We start from the raw sequence: 27,632 nt of genomic DNA, 5'->3' as shown, positions 1-27,632 counted from the left end.
GGGTACGAACATTGGAAATACGCCTCTTTGAGAGCGTGGGCACAATCTAATTTTTATGATTTTAAGAAAAAAATTTAAATAATCCAAACAAAGAAATTGTTTTCAAAGTTTTTTTCTTGAGGTCATTTTAGTTGCTATGGAAACGGCAAATGTAAATTGATCCAAGTTACATGAAAAATGAAATCAGCCAACACAAATGATTGGGGTTGAAAAAAACTTGATTTGAAAACAAATAAGTTTTTCGAAACAAAACACAAGTCTAAAATTTTTAATAAAATTATACTACTTTATTTACAAAAAAAATTTTTAAACCGCCTTCCACTTTCGAGAAAAAAAAAATGTCCACCGTTCGAAGCTTTTAAAAAATTCGCCAGAATTTTGTTTTTCGATTTTCCGAGTTCCAATTTTTTTTTTTTTTTTTTTAATCGACATCAAAAGAAACTTTCTGTTCTAAAAATTTATCGAATCTCATCTTAAAAACTCGAATATTTTTTTCATAACTGTTACCATTGACAACAACAAAAAAACAACCTAATTATTTTATATTTCCATTATTATTACATTAAATTATTCTCATTTCATATTTCCGTGCTTTTTGCAGTACTTAAAAAACTTCTTTAAGTTTTAAAAAAGAACAAATATTTTTTTCCACGTTTCAAGTTTTAAAATGAAATTCGTTTTTTTTTTCTTTTTAAATTACTTAATATTTCATTTCATAAATAACTTTTTGAATTATTTATACATTTTACACTTTTATTTAACATATTAAAAATATTTAAACAATCAAAAGTATTTCGTATCATTTCAACTTTTTCAACTCTTCGATGTTATAAAAACTTTCTTGTATTACATATACTTTTTACATATTTACATTTTTATTTATTTTTTATTTAACATATTAAACATTTTTTCGTCTTTCTTTCTTTAAACTCTTCGATGTTATAAAAATATTTTCCACGGTACTCGATCGTCAACTCCTTGAAGTTCGAACCACTAAGCCATTCACAAATGTCGTCGATGAAGTTCGTGTCGTCGTGAAGTTCAAGATTTAATTCTTCAGCGAGTCGAATCCACGGGAGGACGAAACCTTCGAACTCGTTCTTTGATACGAAAGTTCGACTGATGTCTATCCGCAACCATTCAATCTTGTGCTTCGGTGTCCATCCATCGATCTTCACTGGATGATATAAGGTGACATGATTAACGTTGGTCGAACATAAAATAACAAGTTTTTTCTCATCTTCAGATAAAATATTTTTATCAACTTCTAATCCATACAACTTGCATCCTGCTTCGAAACAAATAAAATTAAATAAAATTTCGTTACAAAATTTCTCCATGAAATATTTCTCATGTGAAACTTCATGAGCAGTTTTTCCATCGCTTATCAAAATCCTCCACTCTCGTTCATCGATTGATCCTTTCATGTCCTTGGTAATCGACGCCTGCGCTTCAAAGAAGCATTCCATGAACATCTTGTATTCATCATAATCTTTTACATCTGAAGAATAATAATAATAACATATTAATACTATTATTAATATTTATTTATTTGCAACAACAATTATTCAAGAAAACCAAATTGCAAAAATTTGAAAACACAATATCGTGTTTAATAAATATAAAGCGGATATTATTTTCTTTATAAAAAAGATCATAACAGTTCAAATGATCACAAATTAGATCAAAAAATATTTTTTATTTACTAAAGATTTATTAAACAAATAAATAATTTACTAAATACAAAATTAAAATATTTATTGAAACTTGTCGTACGCCATTTTTCAACTTTGGTTGCGCCTCAACCAATAGAAATACGATAAACAATTCAGCCAATCAGAAGCTTGACCAAAAGCATTAAAACAGCGCTCAACTTTATTTAAAAGTCGCGTCAGATTTTTTATACAAAAATAATTTTTTTCAAACTGAAATAAAAACATTTTCGCTTTCTATTTCTTTGCTGAAGCAACAAAAAATATTTTAAAGTATTATAAAAAAGTAAACTAAAAGTATGTCAATTTAAAGCGGTAACAGTCGAATAAAGAACGGTTTGAAATTATATTTTAAAACTGTTACACCAAAAGTAACGTATAAAAAGCCATTTCTTTTATGGTCGTCTTTTTTAAACTTTCAAACTTGTTTTGAAAAGAAAAAATATCGAAAAAACCATTTTAATGTCACCAAAAAAACTAAAACTTTTCAAATTGTTAACTTTAGGCAAAGAAACATAAAAATATTGTATTAACTGAACTTTCAATCGTTTTTTCCCTAAAAACCTAACTAATAGAAATATATTCTGCTCAAAACTGATTTTAACAACTACATAACAACAAAATCTTAAACACTTACTAATTTTGCGTCGTTCGATCAGAAATTATTATAAACAAGAATATAAAAAAAGAAGTAAGCGATTTTCATCAATGAAACAACTTAACTCCTGCGGCGATGTTCTCATTTGAAAAACGTCGATTCGCTCACTAAATTGTTTGAAAACTCAACCAGAGTGAGGGTTATATTGTAATTGAAAACTCGAACGTGGAATGTAGAACAAATGTTTGCAATTGTTCTCTTTTCCTCTATTCGTCATGGTACGCTTTAAATATTTTAAGTTCTCCTGAGAATCTCTATATTCTTAATACTCTCTGTTCTCCTGAGAATATTTAGAGCATCTCATGACAATTCTTGAAAGTAAGAACGTGATTGAAGTTTTTAACCTTTTTTTAACAGTGTAAAATCCAAAACAATGCGTAGAAATGAGAGATTCTGAGACATAAAAAACAGATTTCACGCTGCTGCTACGAAAGGTAAAAAAATATCAAAAGATCCTTTTAGCTCTTTACAGCAACACCTTAATATTTCTTCTGAAAGACCCAACATTGAGTAACAATCTGATTCACAAAGCTATAACAAAAAGTTGCCAAATATTCTCTTTGAAGTTTCAAATAAAATGGAATTCAATTTTCCCTTACACCCCTCATATATTTATTATAAAAAAAGATTTCTCAAAGTAACAGTAAAACTAACATTTTAAAAGAATTTATCCATTTCTCTTTTCTTAGGATAAAAAAATACATTTTCATGAGGTTTTGAAGGCCGAAAAGTTTTGTGATGGGGATTGTGTTGACGATAGAGAAGAAACCAATTTAGTACATATAGAATTGAGTTTCTTGATATACAAAAGAAAGTGTAATCGAACGAGTCATTTATCGTAGGGTGCAAACTCTTTTAGTCCGCAACATTTATTGAGCTGTTAACAGGTTACTTTAATACCTGATCTTTCATTTCCTTCTGCAATTTTTATAAGATTTTTTATAAACAACTCACAAAAATGTTAAAAACCATGCTGTCAATAATTCCAAAAAACAGCGCCTACAAACTGAAAGTGCAAGAATAACAGCGATGAGCTTTCTGTAAGCGGTAAAGTTTTTTTTATCGAAAGAAATTGCTCACAAGAAAATAAATAACAAGAGACCAGGCTTAGAAGAGAAAGAATTACAACCCTATCTTATCAATCTATTTTAATCTAATAGGGTAGATTAGGGTATTAGGAGCATCTTAAGCGAAAATTGGAATATTTTCGAAAATGGTTATGCTGGATACAAAATTTTTGCGAATTAACAATTTTTAGGGATCCATACTTATAGCTTACGTAGAATTTTTTTTTAAAAAGCACAAAGGTTTTAAAAAAAAGTCACAAAAGTGCTCATATTACCAATACCACTCGGTAATATAAGCACTTTAATTTAACTCAAAAAAAAATAACATTAAGTAAAAAAATATCAACCTGACATATAGAACTAAATTTTGGAATATAATGATTCGTTATTAACATAACTTATCATTAAAAAATTAAATTTTAAGCCACTTTTTGTTAAAACAATACGACTATGTTTTCCGCAAAAAACAAAAAAAAAAAAAAAAAATGTTAATTTTTCAATTTTATCAACTCATAAATTTGAACGATAAAAATTCAAATTTTTTTGAATTTAAATTACAGAAGAATATTTATTATTGTTAAAATAATAAAATATTTTGCCGTGTTTTGTTTTTGTTCAAATAGTAATTAAAACCACTGCTGTTTTAGGACTTAAAACTTGGTAATTGCAATGAAAAACATGGGGTAATTTGAGCATGCTCATATTACACAAAAATGGCATCTTTAAGTAAAAGTAAAAACTAAATGTTTCTACTTTTACTTAAAGATGCCATTTTTTTGGAACAGATTTTTGGCTAATATATTTTTCTTTATAAAAAAGTTAATTTCATTATTTTTGCACCAAAATTTTGCGCCACAGATACATTCATGCGTGACGATATTATTTTAAAAATGCAAAAAATTTAACAGCGTTTCAGTTAAATAATACCCACTAATTACTGCTTATATATTTACGCTAATTTTGCTGATTCCTGTTTTAACCATATTAAGTCGATTCAAAAAATACAAAGCAACTTTAACTTCAATGCTTACATCTACGAAATCTTTAGGTATGCTCATATTTCCAAGGTGCTCAAATTACCCTGATCTACCCTATATTTTTTTTAAATGGTGCTTTCGGTTTGCAATGTTCAAAATCAAACTTTATTCGTAGCTAATACATAATGAAATTAAAGCCAAGGCGAATGCAGCGATTAAATGTCAACAATTGATGCTTAACTAAAAGTGTTGTTACGGTTGTAATAGCTCTTAGTGCTTGTTTATAGCTGCGATTTTACGAACACAATTTGTTTTTATAACTTTATAAAGTCAATGTCAGCAGGTCAACATCAGCCAAACATCTTCCCAGAGCAAAAATTCATACTTAGCATTTGTTTTCGTTCAACAAAACAAGATGAACTCAAAAGTGCTGAGGATGATCAGAGTCTTGAAGTGCTGCAGTCAGTTTAGTGATACTCATCAATAAGTTTGTAACTTCATATATTCACTTTGTTCCAGTTTAAAAAATGCTTACAGAGTTGTTTGAAAACTCATCCAGAGTGAGGGTTCAGTTGTAATTGAAAACTCGAACGTGGATTGTAGAACGACAGTCTGCAATCTTTCTCTTCGCTCTATTTGTCACGGTACGCTTTATATATTCTCAGTTCTCCTGAGAATATTTAGCGCTTCTCATTACAATTTTTGAAAGTAAGAACGTGATTGAAGCATTTGTACTTTTTTTAATTTCAAACAAATAAAAATACTTGTTTTCAATTTTGTTAAAACCGAGAAATATTTGCTTTATAATAAAAAATTCAAAACTCAATTCTTACCTCACTATCTAAAGTTATAAGAGCGACCTTTTTGGTAAACAAGAGTTTGCTTCTGTTCACCAAAAACTCAAAATGTACAGAATGCAGATAAAACATTTTATTTTCAAGTGAAATTTTAAAGTGAGGATTTTCATTTTTAAATTTAGATCAATATAATAAAAAAGTTCCATAGCCATCATTTTTTTCAAATGTCTCTTGTTCTCTATATCTCTTAACTAGCACATTATTTGTTGATTTAGCCACATTTCAAAGCTCAGAAATTTGCTTATAAGAATCTTCTTCTCTACAGCCCAAATTATTAAATTTTTCTTTTTTCGTGACAATTCCTTAGACTTTCCCATTTTTTTTTTTAATTCAACTTAAGTTAAATGTTATATAGTATCCAGTAAATTAATTTTACTATAAATACATTTTTCTTAATGAAGTTTTGTTTTTCTTAATGGTCATGGAACTGTTTATAAACTTTTGCACGGTTACGTTTTCAATAAAATTTGTATTTCTACGTTCCATTACAAGTTATCATTCTTTTGAGTAAATTATACGATCACATTACAAAACCAATTGTTAAAAATTTCATTCATCTTCAATGAAAAGTCAAAAAGTTATGACAAAAAAATTTGAAAAATTTAGCTAATTATCAACTTTTGCATTCTACTGTAAATCTTGATGGGTAAGAAATTGCTGACCCACAGCTTCATGTCTTAAGGATAGGGGGGAAGGGGGGAGGGGGGGGGGGGGGGGGAATAGAATATTTCAGTTTAATCAAGAACAGGGTTAGGAGGGTGCAACTTTGATTAAAAGGGGCTGCAATGTTTCTCTTGATTTTTAATTTTATGTGGGTTTTAAATTATCGAAAAGTTATTCCCTAAAAAAATGGAAGGATTTATTTTTAAAGAAATAGATTTTTTTCCTTCTCTTCCAATATACTAAAAAGTGACATATCCGTAAAGCTTTAAAAGTGAGTATAGAGTGGGTGGGGAAGGGGTATTTTAGTGAGGGAGAGAATTGATTAGACAAAAGAGTTTACATAAAAATTGAATAAGAGGTTATTTGGATTTGTCGCCCTCTAGAGTTGATATAATGATAAGGCCGAACGAAGTCGATTTTCGAAGGGTAGTAAAGTAAAACACAAGTGTAAATGATTCTATTTTTCAAAATTCTGCTGATGGGCTTTTATCACATTGAAAACTATTTTTCACAAAGAATTTCAACGGATCAATGAAAGCATAAAATTAAATCATTTTAAGTCAAACCACACAAGCAATACTACAATTAATGTTTACGGTTTCAAATTTGCAAGGAAAATGAATGTTTTTCAATATAAACATTTACAATTGTCTTATACACAAACTAACCTATTGATACCTAACAAATTGATAACTAAAAACTATTTCATAGAAATTTAACGAAGTAATAAAACTGACACTGAAAACAGAAACTCACAAAATTGAAAATATGATAAAACTAAAGTTTATCATAAAAACGAGGCTAACAAATAAATCCATTTAAATAGATAACAAACGCAACTGATACTAACATCATTTACACTACAATTAGTAAAATACTGAATCTCTATAATATACTGAAAGTTGTGAGAGTCATTTTCTTAGCAAAACAGACCGAAAAAACTCATGTCATAAAAATCTTTACTATTTCCTTTCAGCTATTGAAACTTTCTTCAAAAGAATTTCTTCCCATGTTTTTATAAAAAAAGAGCATTTTTAGCTAGAAATGCTCAATGGTGTTTTGTAAATGAAAAAAGAAAAGTAGTCAAATTCATCAATTTTTTTTAAATTTGTGGCACGTGAACCAACCGATGAAATATTCTTTAAAAATAAAGCAATCGCATTTTCAAAGCATTGATCACGTAAAAGTTTCCCTAAACAAATTAAAATAATAATTCTTACCACTACTTGAACTAGTTCTTTTTGGCACCAAATCTAAAAACAAAAAAGCACGATGTATGAAATTTTATTTTAGAAAAAAACTTATTTAATTAGAAATGAACAAAAAATGAAGGAGAAATAAATTTAAATCGTTTATCCTGTGGTTTAGCGAAAATTCAAAAAGTGAAATTTCTAAAACGATATTTTTTGACATAAGCAATCAATATTCCCTAGTGATAAGGAATCAACATATTTTCCCCATGTTTTAATTATGTTATTGTCTTGTAACCATGTTGAAAAGTCAAAGTTCTTGTTTTTCTTACGGTAAAAAACAAAAAAAATTGCGAAGAAACTACAAAACTTTAAAACGCCTTCTGCCTCTGAAATGCTTATTTAAGTCTTTTTTCCAAATTAAGTTCAATAAGGAATAATACTATACATTATGCAAATATCAATACTCATAATGAGGGGCCCACATTTTTTTCCCCATCTTTTAACAATCTTATGGTCTTGTAATCTTGAAAGTCAAATATTGGTGTTTTTTTATGACAAAAAAAAAAATGTAAAAAAAATGTATAAAAGTCAAATATTTATGTTAAACTTTTTATGGTCAAAAACAATAAAACTACCCTTAAACTCTGTATACGCTTACATCAATCTATTTTTAAAAATTGACTTCTTTATTATTTTACTCTTTTTGACATATATTTATTAATCTAGAAGCAAAAAACAGATACCTTTCATTTTTAAAATGTTATGCATGTAAATATAATTAACAGATAAATGTTATGTTCATGTATGAAAATTTTTTAAAGGAGCATTTGTTGCTAATGCTGGTCAATATATATTTTTAAAAATGTCTTATTACCAAGTGATTTAATTTATCTTAAATATCAAGAGAATTTTTATTTTAAAGGAAAACAAACAACTTAAATTTTGTAAATTAACACTGAAAAATATTTCACTTCAGAGTAAAATAAATTTATACTCCCACTTTATACAACTTTATGTAAGGAGGTTAAGTTATTTGATGTACCTAAAATTTAACTTTGAAAAAATTACTTTTATAAAATTCACTTAAACTTAATTTATTCAAAGGTGATGAGTAGACTTCTTAGTTAAGTTAACATTATGTAGTAGTACTTTACTGGAACCAATATAACATGTAAAAGTATACATAAAAAAGTTGAAAAAATAAAAATAACATTTATAACAAAATAAAAAAACATCAAAAAGATATTAAAAGCATAAGAACATCAAAATATACATTTTTTTACATCTTTTTTACATCATTTTTTTATCTCTTTGGCAAAGTCATTGATTGCATGTTGCATAGTCAACTTTTTTTACACTGTTAAATTAAAAGATTAAAAAAATTATTATTTCTATTTTCATGTTTTTAACTGTTTAACTATTTCAAAAGTTGTTCTTCTAAAAAATTTACTTAGAAGCATTTTTTAAAAGCAGGTTACAATTTGAAGGTTCATAATAAAAAGACACAAAAGTATTTTTAGTAACTTCAAATGAATAAGTTGAGATGATATCTGTTGTATTATTTCTAAGTTAACTTTAATTACCTTGAATAAGCTTTTACATGGACAAACTAATTTTTAACAAGTAATAGTGAAATTTAATTGAATATTATATTTGAAAATACTTTAACAACTTTGTCATCTGTTTTGTAGAACTTAACACATATTGATGAAAAATCTTTTAAGCTGTAACAAATGTTTTTACCTCTGTTAAAGCTCAAATCATAATTTTTTTTTTGTATATGAAATCAAAAATAACCTTGCTCATTTAAAGGGAAAAGCATAAACAATTTATTTGGTGTGTAATACTAGTGTAATATCTCTAATATAAATCTAATTACGGGTATTACATACCTTTATTCACATAATATAAGTAGAAGAGAGAAGAAAAAAGGTAATATGCCATCATCTAAAAATTTCTTATAGTATTTCCATTTTTCACCTGTGTTTTTTACCTTTTCTTGTTACATCAAGTTTCTTGTTACATCAAGTTACTTGTTAAATACAAGAAACCTTATAAAGGTAAAAAGTTTTTAACTGATTTTTAGATTTAAAAAATTTTGAGAGCTAATTATTTTGAGAAAACACATTAATGGTCTTTTTAATATCCGACTGCCAGGTGAATTTCTCAATAGCTAATTTTCAATCAGAGAAATAGATATTACTATTATTAACTTTATTATTATTATTATTATTATTATTATTATTATTATTATTATTATTATTACTATTAATATTACTATAATAATTACTATTATTATTATTATTATTATTTTTATTATTATTATTATTATTATTATTATTATTATTATTATTATTATTATTATTATTATTATTACTATTATTAATATTATTATTATTATATTATTATTATTATTATTATTATTGTTATATTATTATTATTATTATTATTACTATTACTATAATTATTATTATTTTTATTATTATTATTATTATTATTATTATTATTATTATTATTATTATTATTATTATTATTATTATTATTACTATTATTATTATCATTATTATTATTATTATTATTGTTATTGTTGTTATTGTTGTTATTGTTGTTATTGTTGTTATTGTTGTTATTGTTGTTATTGTTTTTATTGTTATTGTTGTTGTTGTTGTTATTATTATTATTATTATTATTATTATTATTATTATTATTATTATTATTATTATTATTATTATTATAATAATAATAATAATAATAATAATAATAATAATAATAATAATAATAATAATAATAATAATAATAATAATAATAATAATAATAATAATAATAATAATAATTATTATTATTATTATTATTATTATCTTACAACTTAACTATGTTAATTATATTAAGACCCTTTTCACATGAAAACAAAAATATATTAAAACAAAAAACTAAACCCTTTTAAAGTTTTTTAACATTTTTTCTTTTACACTTATTTTGTATTCCATGAGGAATGTTTTTGAAATATAGAATAATTTGTCATCGTTTAAAATATTATTTTGGAAAAATTTATGTACATCATATGTTGAATATTACAAGTATAAAAATTACAATTTCTTTAACTTGAATAATTGTGATATCATAGATAAAATGTAATAAGAAATCTCACAGATGAAAATCTTTTTGATTCATTTACAATTCTTTAACATTAAGCTATCAGGCAGCTGAGTTTCTTCAAAATCAAATAGTTATCAATAGTAAATGTTTTCAAAAAAGTATATAAACTATTTATAACTAGTTATTTATTTAATGCTATACATATTTATTTAGTATTTATTTACTTAGTGGTTCTTCTAATTATTCTCAAACAAAAAAAATCTATTTTATTATTCAAACTTACATAAAAATTTTAGGAAAATTAATAAATCTTTATAACTATGTTCATGGAAAAACTGTAACACAAGTAATTTAACAATTTTCATGGACTTACTAAGTATAAGATTAAGCAACGAGTTCCTTTCTTCATTTGAATTCTTCAAGTTAGCAAGAAACCTCACAAAACATCTTTTGTTTTCATTTGCTAGCCCGCAGATCATAGGCCAACAGCTACATAACATTTTGTTATTAATAATTTCCTTAGGACTCAAATAAATGTAGGCATGAACTGAAGCACAAAACTCCATTAAAGTGAGGTGAGCAAACTGATATTGATAACCCAGTTGTGATTCAACTCTTTCTATGAAACCCAAGAGTTCTTTCTCAACTTTATTAAAGTCATTCACAATACCTTTCATTTCATCTTGCGAGTAAATAGTTTTTCCTTGATTGAACAACTCCCATGCAACTTTACAAACTCTTAAAATTTGTTGCTTGTTACTCTCACTTTGCATCATACTATGAACTGCTTCATTACTTTTAAAAATATGTTTTTGAAAAAAGTATAAAAAAATACAGCAATACAACTCAGTCATTGTGTAGAAAGTATAAGAATCACTTGCAGCAATAATTGCACACATTGGTGATAAATAAAAGGGAACAGATGCCATAACTTTAGCATTGTAAGGCTCTTTAAGAACTTTTTCAATGGTTGTTTTTTTGAAGTCAATTTTTTCAATATACTCATCAACTCCCTTGTCATTAAAACCCATTACTTGAATGGTTAACTTGTTTTTACATTCTTTAACTTTATCTTTATATCGTGATATAGCCCCAACTCTTCCAGCAATAACACATTTGTGTTCTTGAATATTCAATGCATCTGCTAATGCATTAACAATGGGTAGTTTGCTTGGATTAAGTGGATTATTCTTTATTAATTCATCTAAGTGAGCAAACTCATCCAACCCATCTATAACAAACAAAATGGAGAAATGTGCACAAACATCGCTTTCTTGAAAAATATTTTTGTAGAAGACATTTAGCAACTTGTTTATGCTACCAATATTTTGATATTGATTTAACTTTCCACATTCAAGATAAATAACAAGATCTGCATTTTCCCATAACATACCAGAGGCCCAGTCAAGTAAACACTTTCTGAGCAAACAAGTTTTTCCAATTCCAGCAATACCAGATATCAAGAGTAAAGGTAGTTCTTTTGAAAACACTTCCTTAAACTCAATTGGCTGATTTTGTCTCTTAACAAACAACTCTTGTTCAGCAATGCTTACAGTATTTTTTTCCACTTCAACTTCATCAACTACAGTAAATTTAATGAGTTTATTTAAAAGTACAACTTTAGCTGGAGTTTTTACTAAGTGTCCAATTTCATCCATTTCACCATACTTTTTGAGATACAACTTTTTAATTGCTTCTCGCATTTCTAAAAGAACAACATAGAGCTTTATTTTAACATTTTTGAAAAACATTTTTTATTGAGCATTTTTTTATATCTTAATATTACACTACCCTATTCTTTTAAGTAAAATGTTATAAAAAAATATAAAAAGCTTAGTTTTTGTACCGTTATTATTAGATAAAATTAAATTACTTTTTAAGTGCTGAATTTTTTCTTGCAATGAGCATATGAGCCATTCAGTGCATACATCAAATAACTCCATAAAACAAAAAGTTAAGAAGTACGATTAAATAATGTACCTTGTTTTTTAAAAATTCTTCTATATCTTTAAAATTATTTTGTTCAGGAATTAATCAGGAAATTTATTAAAACTGTAAAACATTTTGACTATACCAAGTGTTTTGACAATTAAAGTAGAGTTAACAAAATTCGTGCACTAAATGGCTCATATAATCATTTCCTATTTTTTACTTTTTCAAATTTCAAAAACATTTTTTAAAAATATTTTGACAATACTTGTGTGCAATATGGTAAAAAAAAAATAGCAAGTACAAGCGGACATACCTGCTTTGAGAGGATATCCAAATTGATCTCTTAGATATATATCTAAAATATTTAAAAGTATTAAAATTAACTAAAGAAAATCTTATAACTAAATCATGCACTAAAAAAGAAACTATATTTAAGAATAAAATTTGTTATTTACTGAGGTATAGATAAAAGTTTTTCTTAAATAATGATAAACAACAGTAAAACAAATAAAGAAAAATATTTAAATTTTAAAAATAATACTTTTATCAAAGATAAAACAAAACTATATCAAATGTATACTAATCTGTCACAAATAAAACTCAAACCATTAAAATTTATTAATCATAAGTGTTTGAATTTGCAATTAAAAGAGAAAATTCAATGTCATAAATGCATTCTGATCTTGTTAGGAATTAATTAGAAAAGATTTTTGGTAAAAATGTTACATCATGAAAACTCATGAATCTTGACATTTTTTTATAATTTTAAGATTTTTTATGCTTGGAATTATATTTCCTTGCACATAAAGTTTATTGTAAAGAAGATTCTAGAAATCAAGAGATTTTGATTGATTCCAAATAACCTATAATTAAAGCAACTGTAATGCCTAAAAAATTTTTAATTCAGGTATATCAAACACAAATTATACTGCTATTTCAGAAACTTCATGATCCCTAAATATCATTTTAATCCACTACAAAGAATACATGTCGCATATCATAAAGTTGCATGTTGCATAAAGTTGCATGTCTTAAAAAACACTCTCCTAAAAACTTTGTTCATTTAACTGGTTGTCTTGTCAATTATTGGTAACATATCTTTGCATCAGTTGATAACTTTTTTATAAACATCCTTTTTTTTTAGATATATTAATAAAGCCGTAAGTTTTGAGTGAAATTTTTTTATAACCATAAGATTCAATTGAAGATACCTTAATCATAAAAGAAGATAACAAAAAATAGTTAAATTTAAAAAATATGTTAAAAAAATGGTAAACAGCCATTTAAAAATTGTTTTTTTAAAATTAAAAATGGAAAACAGCTATTTTTGAAAAGACCTATTTATCAAAAAACCCACAAGAAACTTAAAAGTGGTATGCATCAACATTCTTGTTAACTCCCTTCAAAAGAATTTTGAGAAAATTGAGAACAAGTTTTTTTGTTAATTATTTACTTTCGAATCTTTGCAAAAGTTTGATTTAACAAATTGGCATATAAAAAATAATCAAAGCCATTAAAACAATCAAATTTCAGTATTTTAGAACATATCAATTTTGATAACTCATTTCTGTACTTAACTTGTTTTGGCGCAAATGTATGGATTTATCTAACTTTGTTTTAAAAAATAAGAGATAATTACTTAAAAAGCTTACTGTTCTCTATCTTCACTTTCAATTACACCAAATGAAAACATCTCCTCAACTATTTTGTAAAAATTCACTCAAACAAATTTGAATTAAAAAAACTGTCATTTTTTTTTTACAAAAAGTTTAATTAACTACAATTTATCAAAAGGCAATTAGGAGAGTTAGACATTTAACATTACAGTAGAATGAATCTACAAACATGCAGTTCAGCAAACTTAAAAAACTCATTTTTACTTTCAGCTGTTTAACGAAAAAAGTTTGGCTGTCTACAAATATCATTAAAAACCCTCTTTTCCCTTCCCTAACCTCTAACCTTTTTATACAAAACTAAAATTAATAAATACACTGAAAAGCTTTATACTTCTTTTTAACAAAAACATTTTTGCTTCATGTTCTGGTATCTGGCAAAGTGGAAAAATAAGATTGTATTCACTTTGAGAATTTTTGTATTGATACTATTTTAATTACAATAAAAATAGTATAAATAAAAAAGAAATTCTCAAATTACAATTTCAAAAACAAAACCAAAAACAAAATGTTTCCACAGCTGCTTTTGGAAAAGTTAAGAGAACATTTATGCAGTTGTTTCTTTTTGTGTTAAAAAACCAAACAAAAAAAGGTGAAATTCTTGGTATTTAAATTAAAAGATAAACTGCTGCTACAAGTAAAAACAAAGATTGGGAAATACTGTTATGAAGATTGAACTATGAAAGCGGAAAGAATATTAATACTGGCTAATTGAAATACAAAAGTTTTCATATTTAAAATAACCAATATTATTCCTATATTAACTCTTTTTCTTATAACCAGATACTATTTCTGTTTCAAAAATTAGAAGGAACTCTATTAGTATCAACTATAGATGAAAAACAAAAGTTAGTTGTCATAAAGGAAATATGCATAAACAACTTTGATTTGGTGAATTTATTATAGAGAAGATATTTAATGAACAACTAAAAACACAAGAAAATATTAAACTTAGATGAAGAAGTTAAGAAAGCATATTTTGAATTACCTGATGTTAAAATAACAAAAGTATTTATAGATGAAATAACAATAAAAAAATATTTCTATATTTAAATCTTATAACAAATATTAAAGATTTAAAGTTAAAAAAAAATTTTTTATTTTGTTACACATAAAAGTTTTAAAATTTCGTTAAAGAAAAATATGAAATATTGTTGATATTTAAATGAAAAGTCATTTTAATTTCATTAACAAATTAAATGAAATAAATTTTAATTGAATTTTTTAAATTTCATTGACAAAAGTATATGAAATAATTCATTCTTAACAAAGTTAAAAAACACAGAAAAAGGTTCTCTTTCTCCAGCTGTTACAACTTTCTATTGTGAGAGGTTATTTGTATTCATATTTACACCTTATTTGTTAAAATATATTTTTAATAACTAATAATTTCTCTTTTAAACAAATGTTTCATTAGCAATTATTAAGTATTTAAATTACTAGATTACCCTTATATAAAATTATATTTCTTTATTTTACCAAATCAATAATTTATAGTACTTCTTTTAAAATTTATTTGTTCAGTATCACAATATCTGCTAGCACATAAAAAGCATTTAAAATTTATTTGTTGAGTATCACATTATATGCCAGCATAATTAATTTTCTTTTATTATTTTATTACTTAATAAATAGCTGACAAAAGTCAAGTTTCATGATAAAAACTTTGAACTTAAAATCTCTAATAAAAATTTTACTATAATTTTATTTGAGATTTCAAGTTGAAAGTTTTTGAAAAATTATTTTACAGATAAGAATATATTCTTAAATGTAAAAATATTTTATAAGAGTAAAAATATATATAAAAAAAATAAAACTGTCCAAAAAAGTTCAATAATATGACTGCTTCTAGAGTAAAATGATGAGAATTGGTAAAATGATAACATTTTAATTAAGTAAGTCATTAAAAATATTGTATCTGTTATTACATGAAAGCCATGAAATCCTGTTGCTACAACAAATATTGAACTTTAAGTTGAATCAGAAAGACAAAAACTTCAGAACTGTTTATAACAATTCAAAACAGTACAAATATATTTAAAATCAAAAAAATTAATAAAGGAAAAATCCTTTATAATTACAACGGCATTTAATTTTAAATATAAAACTCCAAGAGATAAAAAAGTTATTAGAGATTAAGTGAAATGCAAATTTTTTATTAAAAAAATATTACACAAAAATGAACACAAAGTTAATGTTAGTTCAACAATGAATAACAACTACATTTAATATTCTGTAAATGATGAGAAAAAGGCAAGAAATTTCATATTAACAAAAAACTTCATATATCTAAAAAAAATTACCTGCTATGTCTTTGGAAGAAGGCTTCACTAGTGTTGCTTTCTTATATTCATATGATATATCTAATAAGAATATTTATTAAAAGTAAAACTTATAAATCATTATTTAAACTTCACTCACATAAAAAAACAAATCCAACACTAGAAAAAAACCTACTATGAACCTTGAAGTATTCATCATATCACTGATGTCCAATTAGAGTTAATTAATGCAAGAGATGAAAACAAAAACTAATTCATAATATTTTTACATTAATGTAAAATTACACAAAAATGAACATGTTAGTTCTTTAAAAACTAACATGTTAGTTCAGCAATGAGTAACAGCTTTGCTTGATACTATTAGCTTAATCTTAAATATGGTAAGACTAAAGCATTTTTATTTCTAACAGCCTACAATAGGGTACATAACTTAAAAAAAAAAAGAGCAAAGAAACTTCTAGCATCAATATTATAGTGCCAATATATATAATAAATAATATTTGAAAAAAAAATTTGAAAAAAATACTTTTTTATCTACCGGGGAACTGTTTTTTTTTGTCATCATAAAATTGTAAATTATCCTTATATCAGAACGTAAAGTTTTCGAATTAAAAAAAATTATATCTCAGTGAACATCTGTGAACTTTTCATTTTATTTGTGTATAACACATGAAAAAAATTAGGGAAATGATTGGCATAGAAAAACCAAGATTAAACTAGGGCCGACGAGCTGGGAGCCCAGGGGGCTACCAGACCTTTTTTTTATTTTTTAGAAATTTCAAGTTATTTTAAGTAATAATAAAAAAATTAGAAAGAAAAAAAAATTCTTTACCTACCATGGAATTTGTTTATTTTTAAGATGTCAGATAAGAAAAAGAAAAAAAAAACAAATGACATTAATATTAACTATTTGTTTGGTATAGTGACATATGTTAAAACATATATTTACTGTATAAATAATCAAATTTAAGTGTCTTTTAAAAAATTTTTTCTTAGATCTTTTTTAGAGTGCAGCTTAGGCATTAAAAGTCTATGAGCCAACCTAGCCCTGACAAATCCATCTCTTCTCTCAAATCCACAAACAGATGCATTTGTCACCTCTTTTACCGCTCTTTCGCAAGATTGTGTGTAGGGGAAAGAAGGGTGCTTTAAAAGGTATCTCTAAGAAATTGTTAAGATCTTTTGTAGGTATTTGACATGTAAATACAGGTTCTGATTTATCTTTTTTGTCCCAGTTGATCAGTTTTTGTATGAGTATAGCTCCCAGATTGAGTTGGACCTTCTTCCTTATCCTGAATTGAGTGTCTCCATACTTCGAACTTTTCCATATCTCTTTGATGGTTTTAATGGCAAACCTCCTAGATTCTTTATCTGAGCTTGCTATAAGGGAAAGAATCAAAGATTCAGAATGAGCAAAATAAGCTCCATTTTTTACGTAGGGAGTAAGAATTTCTTTTACCTCATCCTCCTGTTTTCTTAGCAGTCTTAACAGTGTTACTGTGTGTTCCAGGGCCTCAACAATACTGTGTTTCACTTTGATTTTATACCACATGTGAAAATACACTTGAACTACCCATTTTAGAATTAAGTGAAATCTTCTTAGCACATCATCAGTAAAGCCATGGTTACTCATATGGAGAAAAATAATAGCTTCTCCAATAGTAAACCAACTGCTATGGGTAAGATTGCCACACTTAGTCATTTTAAGATTTGGGTCCATCTTGTCTTAGAATTTTTTTAGGGATCTGGATTAATGGTTCCAACTGGGAAATAGGTTCAAATGTATCAAGTCTTTCCATACTATTTACTTTTAAAAGAGCTTTTCCAATTGGTCCAGTGAAACCAACATTTGAATTGGTGGGTCCATCCAGAGTGACAACAATGTGCCTCAAAGGAAGCTCATTGCAATGTAGCATACAAATAGACCAGACACTTTCTACCTAACAATTGTTCAAGATTTGTCAACAGACCTCCATCTTTCCCTGAACCAGTTACAGTGTTTGTTGAATCTTCTCCTATTACTTCTTGAGATTTATGTACTCCCCAAAAAACCATCCAGTTAAATAGTCCAATAGCTGCTTGTTTAGCAGGCTTATTAGGAGGTATTGGCTTCATTGGTGTAAAATGTGTAATATAGTGACTGTCAGGTTCAGAAGTAACAGTAATGTGTTCTTCATTTACAACCCTTTGATGAAGTTGTTTTGTTACAGGGTTGTGCTTTAAAACTCTGGTAAAATATTTTCTGCTATCAGGAAATATACCTTTGATAGGTTGTAATTGAAACTTCATTTCTTCAGATGTCTTTGCTTTAGCTTTGACAGCCAAATAGAACATTTCAGGTGTTAAAAAGTTACCAAGAATAAGGTCTTGAAGAAAAGCTGAAACTACTGCTGTTGCATCTGGTGAAATATCAAATCTCAAAGAAGTTTGAGCAGTATTAATGGACTAATGGACATAAAACTAATAGACATGAAATTTAGTTTCCATTTATCTGTTGAAGCAGCTTCATCTTCCATTTCTATTCTATTTGAATTATCATCATGTATGAAAGACTCAACATAATCTTTATTTTTTGAAGTTTCTTCCTGTTTTTCTAGACTTGACTTTCTTTTCAGCTTCCTCTTTTCTAAAGAAACCTGTCTAGCTGTTTCCTTAGTATCTTTACAAGTCGTTTGATATTTTAATAGTGACCCAGTTTTTTCTCTTTCAGCTTTTAACCAAATAAGTTCACTTTTTGGAATCTTTTTTCCCTCTGACAAGTTCACTAAATATGTGCAAAATCTAGACAACTATTTAATTTTGGCACTTTTCATTACATAAAGTGATTTTACATTTACAAGATGTAATGTCAAGCAATTGATCTAATTTAATTTCCCAGGTAGAAACAGTTTCTTGGGCTGCTTTTCCTCCAGAAATTTGACTAAACTTATTCCAGGCTAATTCTATTTTTTTACTAAAGATATCTTGTTTATTACCACAGGAAACTTGAAAAGAGCATTTGATCTTTGACCACCACTGAAGAACCAAGTCTGCTAATTGTACACTAAGTTCTCTTACAGACACAAGCCTCCTTAAAAATAAAACAAAGTGAATACAAGTAAATACAAACAATATATCTGGAATCTTTAAATTTAACTTTTCATTAGATACTTGTCAATATCTTTTTCAATGAGCAAACTTTCTTGTATTAAAAGCCTACTATTAGAAATATTCTTTCTCAGGATATCTCTAATAGTATGCACTTCTGAAGGATTAAGATCATTACTTCCAACCAAATACAATGAAAATTTTGACTCTTTTTTATTCAAATTGAATCTAGTAATTTTAGGAGCACTCATTCTTCCTATTAATATTAAATAAATACTAGCAATTAACAAAACTGGAAATTAACCAAACCGGAAGTAGAGTACTTTTGTACTGCATATTCTTGTATGAGGTACAAAAATGTAATTACGGAAGTAATTTATTTCCAGTTTTATTGATTGCTAGTATGAATAAACGAAAACATATGTTTAAATACAAAAATTATTTCTGAATGTGATGTATTGGATTCTTTCCAAAGTACATACAGAATAGTACATTGGTACAGAAGTGAGTATTATGTACATTGTGCGCAATTTACACTTTTGTACTAATGCAATAAACGTAGAAAATAATGTACACTTCTGTACAATTTAATAAATGTAGAAATAAATATTTAAAAATAACCTACAACTTTTCTGAACTTTGCATTTCTAAATATACAGGGCAGACGACACGGTTCTCAAAGTTGGGGGAGTTGTGGGGAACACAATCATCAACTACTAAAAAAGGTACTCCATATCTAAAAACTTCAAAACCTTTGTTAATAAAAAATCTTTTATAGAAAAAGTGAGGGGGCTTTATAGAAAAAGTGAGGGGAGGGGGCAGTGATCCCCTGATCCTCTAGCATCATCAGCCCTGGTATAATCTCAATTTTTCAACACCAATCATGTTACCTTTTTTTTATTATTTGTTAGACACAAAGAACATCAAAATCAAACTAAACTCACTGAGACTTTTTTAAACTTGAAATTTTTTACAATCTGACATCTTCCTAAAAGAACCAGTTTCCCGGTAGGTAAAAAAAAAGTCATATCTCAGTGAGTTTTTTCAAATTTTTTTCGAATTTTTATTTATTATATATATTAGCACTATAATATTGATGCTAGAAGTTTCTTTGCTCATTTTTTTTTTAAGTGACGTACCCAAGCCTACAATCACCTTCATTTAAATCAATTTTAGGAACCACATAAGAATCAATTTCAATGCTAGAAAAAAAAACGTAATGTATTGAATCTACAAACATTCATAAAGCAGTATTACTGATATCCAATTATAGTTAATGAAAACTCTTAATTTTTATCTCTTGAATATATATAATAAAAAAAGAAAATACAACTATTAGAACTAAAATAACAACACTCATTAAAAGTGTTTTCAAAAAACATTTCTTGTAAAAAAATTGCACCATGATAATAAATCTAAGAAACATCTTATCATGAAAATTTGTTAAATAATCACCACTAAAAGATAAAGACTATGTTGGAAAGAAATTTGATTATATTCAAATACATTTTAACAAAAAAAAATCTTGAACTAAGTAATAAAGAAACAAACAAACTTATTGAAAATTTAAACAAATTCATCCATTTAGTTTAAATCATCACATTAAAGCTTTTACTATCTTTTAAAGTTTTCTTATTAGCATTTTTGAACTAGAATGAAGCTTTATTCCATTCTTGCTAAAAGTGTAAGACAATTTTATAATTAGAGATTGAAACTTTCTTGGCTTACACTGTAATAAACTCATGTAAAATTTTAAACAACTTGAAAGATTTTAAAACATACTCTAAACAACAACTGCATTATAAGAATACTATGATTTAACATACTTAGGTGACAAACTTTGTGATTAAAAATCATCCTGTGATCAGTTAACAAACCTTCCAAACAAATTTTATTTAAATAAATTAAATATCTTTATACGAAGATTTATTTGAATAAATTAAATACCTTTATATGAAGATTTATTTGAAAAAATTAAATATCTTTATATGAAGATTTATTTGAATAAATTAAATATCTTTATATGAAGATTTATTTGAATAAATTAAATATCTTTATATGAAGATTTATTTGAATAAATTAAATATCTTTATATGAAGATTTGTTTGAATAAATTTAATATCTTTATATGAAGATTTATTTGAATAAATTTAATATCTTTATATGAAGATTTATTTAAATGAACTAAATATCTTTATATGTTTAGATTTTCACAAAATATATTTAAAGAGATTCTACTAATAAAACTAATTTGAAAGGCTCAATCTTTCATGGGAACCTTAATTATCTGTTTAATTACAAATGAAAAAAATATAATACAATAATAGTAAAATTAGTTTAAAAAATATTAATTACAACAAAAATAATAAAAAGAAAATAATAGTAAGAGTATGATAGTAATAATAGTAATAACAAAAGTAATAAGAATAAAAATAATAGTAATAATACTAATAACAAAAATAGAAAAATGATTAATAATGTGAACAACAACAAAAATAATAATGACAATAAATATAATAACAACGATATTAATAATAGTAATAAGTATACAAATAGTAATAATAATAATAATGATAATAATAATGATAATAATAATTATAATAATGATAATAATAATGATAATAATGATAGTAATAACAATAACAATAATAATAATAATAATAATAATAATAATAATAATAATAATAATAATAATAATAATAATAATAATAATAATAATGATAATAGTCATCATAGTCATCATAGCCACAAGACACTTGAGGTGGTTAATATTGTTAGTGAATATGGCCTAACTGTAATCACACTGCTTCCACACTATGATCATAAGCTTCAGCCACTAGACCCTACTTTTTTCAAATCTCTTAACAGCAATTATAACAATAAGGCAGAAAACTGAAAACCTAGCAATCCTGGATGCAAAATATCTTTTTTTGAAGTTGCAACTTTATTTAAATCTACAATATTGATACATAAATTAAACTTTGAAGCTTCTTTTTGAGTTTAAAAATATGACAAAAAAAAAATATATAAAAAGATTGTTTGAAGACGATTTTTGAATCCCTACATCAATGAAACATGCATGAGCAGATTTCAAAAAGAACAACATCTAATACTTGGATGCCACAAATCAATAGAAAGTATCACCTACCAGATTAAACTTGAATGACATCTTTTCATGAAAATTATTTTTAAAAACAAGTATTTGGACCATTTTACTTTTGTTTTTTAGGTTGCTTAGCTATAAGATTATATCATAATATTTTAACAGAACTTATAAACCAGAAAAATCAAAATATTGCATTTCTTAAAATGATGTGGTACTTGTATTTGCACTTTGCTAATTCAGCAGGATAAGCCAACTTTGACCTTTAATATCTAAAACTTGGTTCTCCTGCAAATTTTTGCTCAAGGGATTCAAAAATGACAATCTAAACGCTTTATGTACAGTAGAAATGCTTTGCTTACCCAATTTTATTCAAAAATATTAACTAAAAATTATGAATTTTTGAACAAAAATGACTTGTATAGTAAAACTCTATTTTTTAAAAAAATTGTCCTTATTTTTTCTCATTATCAGTTAATCAAAATATTCTTTTAAAAATCAGAAGTGTACCTTTAAATACATAAGTTTTAAGATAAAAACCTAAAAATGTCATGTAAAGACAAATTTTAAATTTGAACTTCTTCATATTTTATTGATTAGCATTTTATTGTGCTCTTCAATAGTAAAAACAAAAGCTTTAAAAAAATAACACAGCACATTTTACATCTGCCCATTTTTCTTAAACAACATTAAGAAGCATGGGTAATTTGTTTTTGGCAATTTTTGTTACAGCTATTAAGTAATATATTGAATATGGAGAAATATTAAAACTGGAAAAAATCACTGAATTCAATATTTTTTAAGGAAGCAAGTTTTAGTTAAATTTAAAGATGTTTTGTGTCAGAAGGAAGAAGAAATATTGTAATGAGCAGATTTAAAAGAAGAATATGGTTCAATGAAAAATTCAAAAGCAAATATTTTAAGAAAAAGATAACATTTGTTGTGTTATTAAAGCAAGTATTTTAAGAGAAAGATAATATTGGTTGTGTTATTAGTTTATTGATAGTTATTAGACTCAGTGAAATAAATGCATGTTGTTAGAGTAATTTTTAGTTAAAAAATAATTTTATTTTGTTTCTCATGCAATTTAAAAGATTTTGCTTTGGCAAAACTGATAAAAGAAAAACATGAGTAATCCCTGGTCAAAAAAGATAATCTAGACTGATCTAGATAAGTTAATGAGAGAAATAAAAAAAAAAATCAGTTACAGAATCATCCTATAAGGCGCAACTAATGCCAGAATCTAAAGAGGATCATGGACACATGAAAAGATTTCTTTCAAGGGTCTGAGTCTTTATTTAGCAATTTATTTTCTGCCAGTAAAGAAAGGTGTGTTGACATCATATTATTGTTATAGCATCGTTTATTCTCATTAAACACAAAAATAGCTTAGGTTAGTGACCAAATATTTAACACAAAAATAACTTACATTTTACACTAAAATATTGACCAAATATTGACTAGATTTGATAAAAAGTAGCGAGTAAAAACAGCACGAGTGAAATTGTTAAAATCTTTTGTTGTATGGTATGTAAATCTGTTCAAATCATCAATTGTATTTTTAGATATTCTTACTTTAATAAGTTTCGTATGAAATTTTCTTAGCCAACAAAACAGATTTGAGAAACTTGACTTAAAAAAAACTTGGAAACCATGTTTCACAAAAAAACAGTAGAACTAGTAATTGACTTCTATCTATTGATGATGTGATGAGTTTTGAGACTTGGTTCAAAAAAGGCTGCTACTACTTAATCCTAATGAAATATAAATTGCATTTAAAAATTCAATCTGAAACCTAAGTGGTGCACTAAAACTAATGCTTCTGGCGATCCAAAATATGTTTGCATCCACTACTAAAATATCAAAAAATAATACTGACCAAATAGCACCAGTATAGCAATCAATACAAATCAATCATTGATTTTTTTATGTAGCAGAATAAATAAATTTCCCAAACTCATAGTTCAGCTTAAACTTAAAGTAGCGACTTGAAAAACTGCAAAGAAAATCTGAAGTAAAAGAAAATCTGAAGCAAAAAGAATGCCTAATGTTGATGAAGTTTCTCAACATGATGCCCAGGATAGGATCAAAAGAATAATTGGAGCAAAAATTAATGCTCACTTTACCCATTTGTTCTTTATTTTAAAGAGGAAGAATTCCTCAGACAAAAATCTTTTTGGCTACAAATATCAAGATGATATAATTATATTAAAGACAATATACCTAATATATTAGATGTTAAGTACTACTTAAATGGCTTTGTAACACAACTAAAAAATTTTAAAAACTTTATCAATCTTTCCATTCAATGCTAAACAGCAGTTTTTTTGCTACCAACCATAGTAAATACCCTTGTAATTGGTGGGACTGTTAAATGATTACTCACTCAAGAAAGTTTGAAACAAATAAGTAATGGGCCGATTATGGATTTTAAGATAATGAACTCCTTTTTCAAAGACAAAATAAATAGCATCTATTTTGAGCTATTTTAAAAAGTGCAATTTTGCCAAATTTGAGCACAATTTTTAAATTGTAACTACAATTACAACATTTTTAATATGGTTTTAAAAAACATCAGTAGCTCGTCATAGCATTTTAATTGCAAATATTTTGATACATTTAACTTTTTAATTTTAATTTTTTATAATATCAAAATCTTATTAACTTTTATGAGGATTCCCTTAAATATTATGATTTAAACATTTAATAAGTTATTACTATAAAAGTATGATAAAAAGATGTTAAACTTATGCCAATGTTTCAAATATCAGAAATGTCATTAAAACATTAAGTGTATTTTTTTTATAACTTCTGTCACTTAAAAAATTAAAACAATAAAACCTGTTAAAACAAAAACTTTATGCATCAAAAAAAGATTGATTTAGATATACAGTGTCTCAAAAAATTATCCGACCAAACAAGTTTTTCCCAAAAAAAAATGTTTATGCTCTAAATTATACTAAAAACAATGAATAGCGATACTTACTTTGCCTGTCATTTTAATTCTATTGGGAATAGTATGTTATTTAGCGTTCATATTTTTTGATTTATGCTTCAGTTGGTTTATTATTTGTCCTAAGAGAAACTTAGTATTGAATAGGCTTGTAAAAAAATTATCCGACCAAGCGATATTTAGGTAAGTTTAATTAATTTTACGTGAAATTTGTTGAAATATTTCAGCAAATTTTTATACAATTAATGAAATTGCATAAGAAAAAACTGTTTTTTTGTAGTAAAAAAAATAATTATGTATAAAAAAAAGGTTTCATGTTTTTTTAAGTAAAATGGTGGGAGGTAAACGTCACTGGACTGTTTCTCAGAGAAATTTAGCTGTTGATTTAGTCAATCAGGGTAAAACCTATCGTCAGGTGCAGCAAGAGACTGGAATTCCTCATAATACAGTATCTGACATAATGAAGAAGTATAATTTGATCGGAACAACAGCCACAAAAGAAGGGCAGGGTCGCAAAAAAAGACTTCTAAGAGTTTTGATAGAAACTTAATTATACAAGTCAAGAAAAATCGCTTCATTTCTGCTCGAAAACTGGCTGAGCAAGCTGAAGAGAATTATGGAATCAAATTATCCCATCAGACAGTCAGAAATCGTATCCAAGACCAGGGATTTCAAGGACAACTTGTGCGTAATAAACCATATTTGAGTAAGAAACACATGAAAAGAAGGTTGGAGTTTGCTAAGAAGTTCAAAAACATGCCGTTAAGTTTCTGGAAAAAGATCCTGTGGAGCGACGAATCGAAATTCAACTTAAAGTCATCTGATGGAGCCTAAAAAGTTTGGAGAAAAGCCGGAGAAGCCTACAAATTAAGCTGCGTGAGAGGAACTGTCAAGTATGGTGGTGGTAACGTGATGGTATGGGGTTCAATGGCTTGGAAGGGTTTCGGAAAACTCCAATTTATTGATACTACAATGGATCAGGTGCAATACAGAAACATATTAAAGCAAAATTTGAAGTCATCTGCTCGAAAACTTCGGCTAGGATCTGATTTTACATTTCAGCAAGATAACGATCCCAAGCATAGTGCCACTAAAACCAAGGAGTGGTTTGCTGAAAATAATGTTGATGTCTTGGAATGGTCCGCACAATCACCGGACCTTAATTTTAGACCGAAAAATTGGAGATCGGTCATTTTCCAAAAAAGATAACCTCAAAGTGGCAATTGAAGAAGCCTGGGAAAAGATTCAACCAGAAGAAACAAAATCTTTAGTTGAATCAATGCCTAGACGTCTAGAAGCTGTAACCCAAGCAAAGGGAGGCCCAACAAAGTATTAAAATAATTGTTTTGTTATATAATAATTTGTTATAAAACAAATAATGTGTTTGGTCGAATATTTTTTTGACAATAAAAAAACGACCTAAGTTCCTTTATTTTAAGACTGAAAACCTTGTGATTCATATTTTACATTAAAATAAATAAAATCGATTTAAAAACAAGTCTTTTATTTTCATTAATCTTGAGTTTACCAAAAAAGTCTAAATTTATGAAAATACAGCACTTTTTTTAAGAAAAATATTTTTAAAAATGTTTGGTTGGATAATTTTTTGAGACACTGTAGTTGCTATGCATAGAATTTTGGTTGGCATAATAATGTAGTGTTATGAGATATATTATGATCCTGTGCATTCAGATTTCACATAATAATTTTGACGAGTTACAAGTACAACAACGCATGTCACAATGTTAACCTTATCAATGGGTTCCCTTACAGTTGATTTGATTAGATTGAATGGGAATCATTAACTTATGAAACAATCAGAATTGCTAAAGCTACCCTGGGTTTTTTATAATTGATTTGATTAGTTTGGATTGGAGTCATAGAAATAAATAAACAATAAAAAAATTACTGAAGAAAACTGATTATAGGGAAATGAATCCAAAAATGAGTTACAAAAATTTCACCAACAAGAATGTTTTGTTGATAGGATTTTATGTTTAATATTTTTAAACAGTAAAAAAATGCATATTGCCAAATAACTTTTACAAAAATTACATTAACTTACCTTTCGCTTTTGCTTTAATGGATGGCTTCAGAGGATTTTCTGCCTCAAATGATGTATCTATTAAATTTGTAAAATGATATATATCTACAATTTATAAATAAAAAATGAGCAAAACACTTAAACATCCAAAAGTTTGTATAAAGAATTAATTTAACTTCTTATTAAAAAAAAGAAAAAAGAAAACAAAACAACGTTTTATGAATCATTTTACTGTAATTGTAAACTTCAGTGAAACAAGATTTAAAAGAAAAAAAAGTTATTTAATACATATTTTAAAAAAAGTTTGTACCTAACAACTTTTCTATCAATTTTAT

The 27,632-nt window shown here is 26.1% G+C and overlaps 3 protein-coding genes and 1 pseudogene across 3 annotated transcripts in view; 1 reads left to right on the top strand and 3 right to left on the bottom strand.

Annotated features, from left to right (window-relative positions):
- Window positions 1-27,632, top strand: part of LOC149893764 (ATP-dependent DNA helicase PIF1-like) — a 265,925-nt gene that overhangs the window by 106,147 nt on the left and 132,146 nt on the right. The window lies entirely within an intron of this gene.
- Window positions 1-27,632, bottom strand: part of LOC145195475 (NACHT, LRR and PYD domains-containing protein 3-like) — a 95,084-nt gene that overhangs the window by 47,108 nt on the left and 20,344 nt on the right. The gene's annotated exons all lie outside the window — the stretch shown is intronic.
- Window positions 800-27,631, bottom strand: LOC149893765 (NACHT, LRR and PYD domains-containing protein 1a allele 5-like). Its single transcript, XM_090076389.1, has 7 exons — window positions 27,608-27,631; window positions 27,319-27,375; window positions 16,132-16,191; window positions 12,469-12,510; window positions 10,597-11,928; window positions 7,155-7,187; window positions 800-1,501 (listed from the first exon to the last, which is right to left on the bottom strand). The coding sequence occupies exons 5-7, from the start codon at window positions 11,924-11,926 to the stop codon at window positions 891-893; spliced, it is 1,974 nt and encodes a 657-aa protein (XP_089932515.1). The 5' UTR covers window positions 11,927-11,928; window positions 12,469-12,510; window positions 16,132-16,191; window positions 27,319-27,375; window positions 27,608-27,631; the 3' UTR covers window positions 800-890.
- Window positions 16,632-19,448, bottom strand: LOC149893766 (uncharacterized; annotated as a pseudogene).

Source organism: Hydra viridissima, unplaced genomic scaffold, assembly GCF_058129835.1.
Source record: "Hydra viridissima isolate aposymbiotic clone 2 unplaced genomic scaffold, HvirCarnegie_v1 scaffold_1, whole genome shotgun sequence".
Lineage (NCBI taxonomy): Eukaryota > Metazoa > Cnidaria > Hydrozoa > Anthoathecata > Hydridae > Hydra > Hydra viridissima.
Note: the sequence above shows the minus strand (reverse complement) of the source record. Positions and strands in the feature narration are given on the sequence as shown.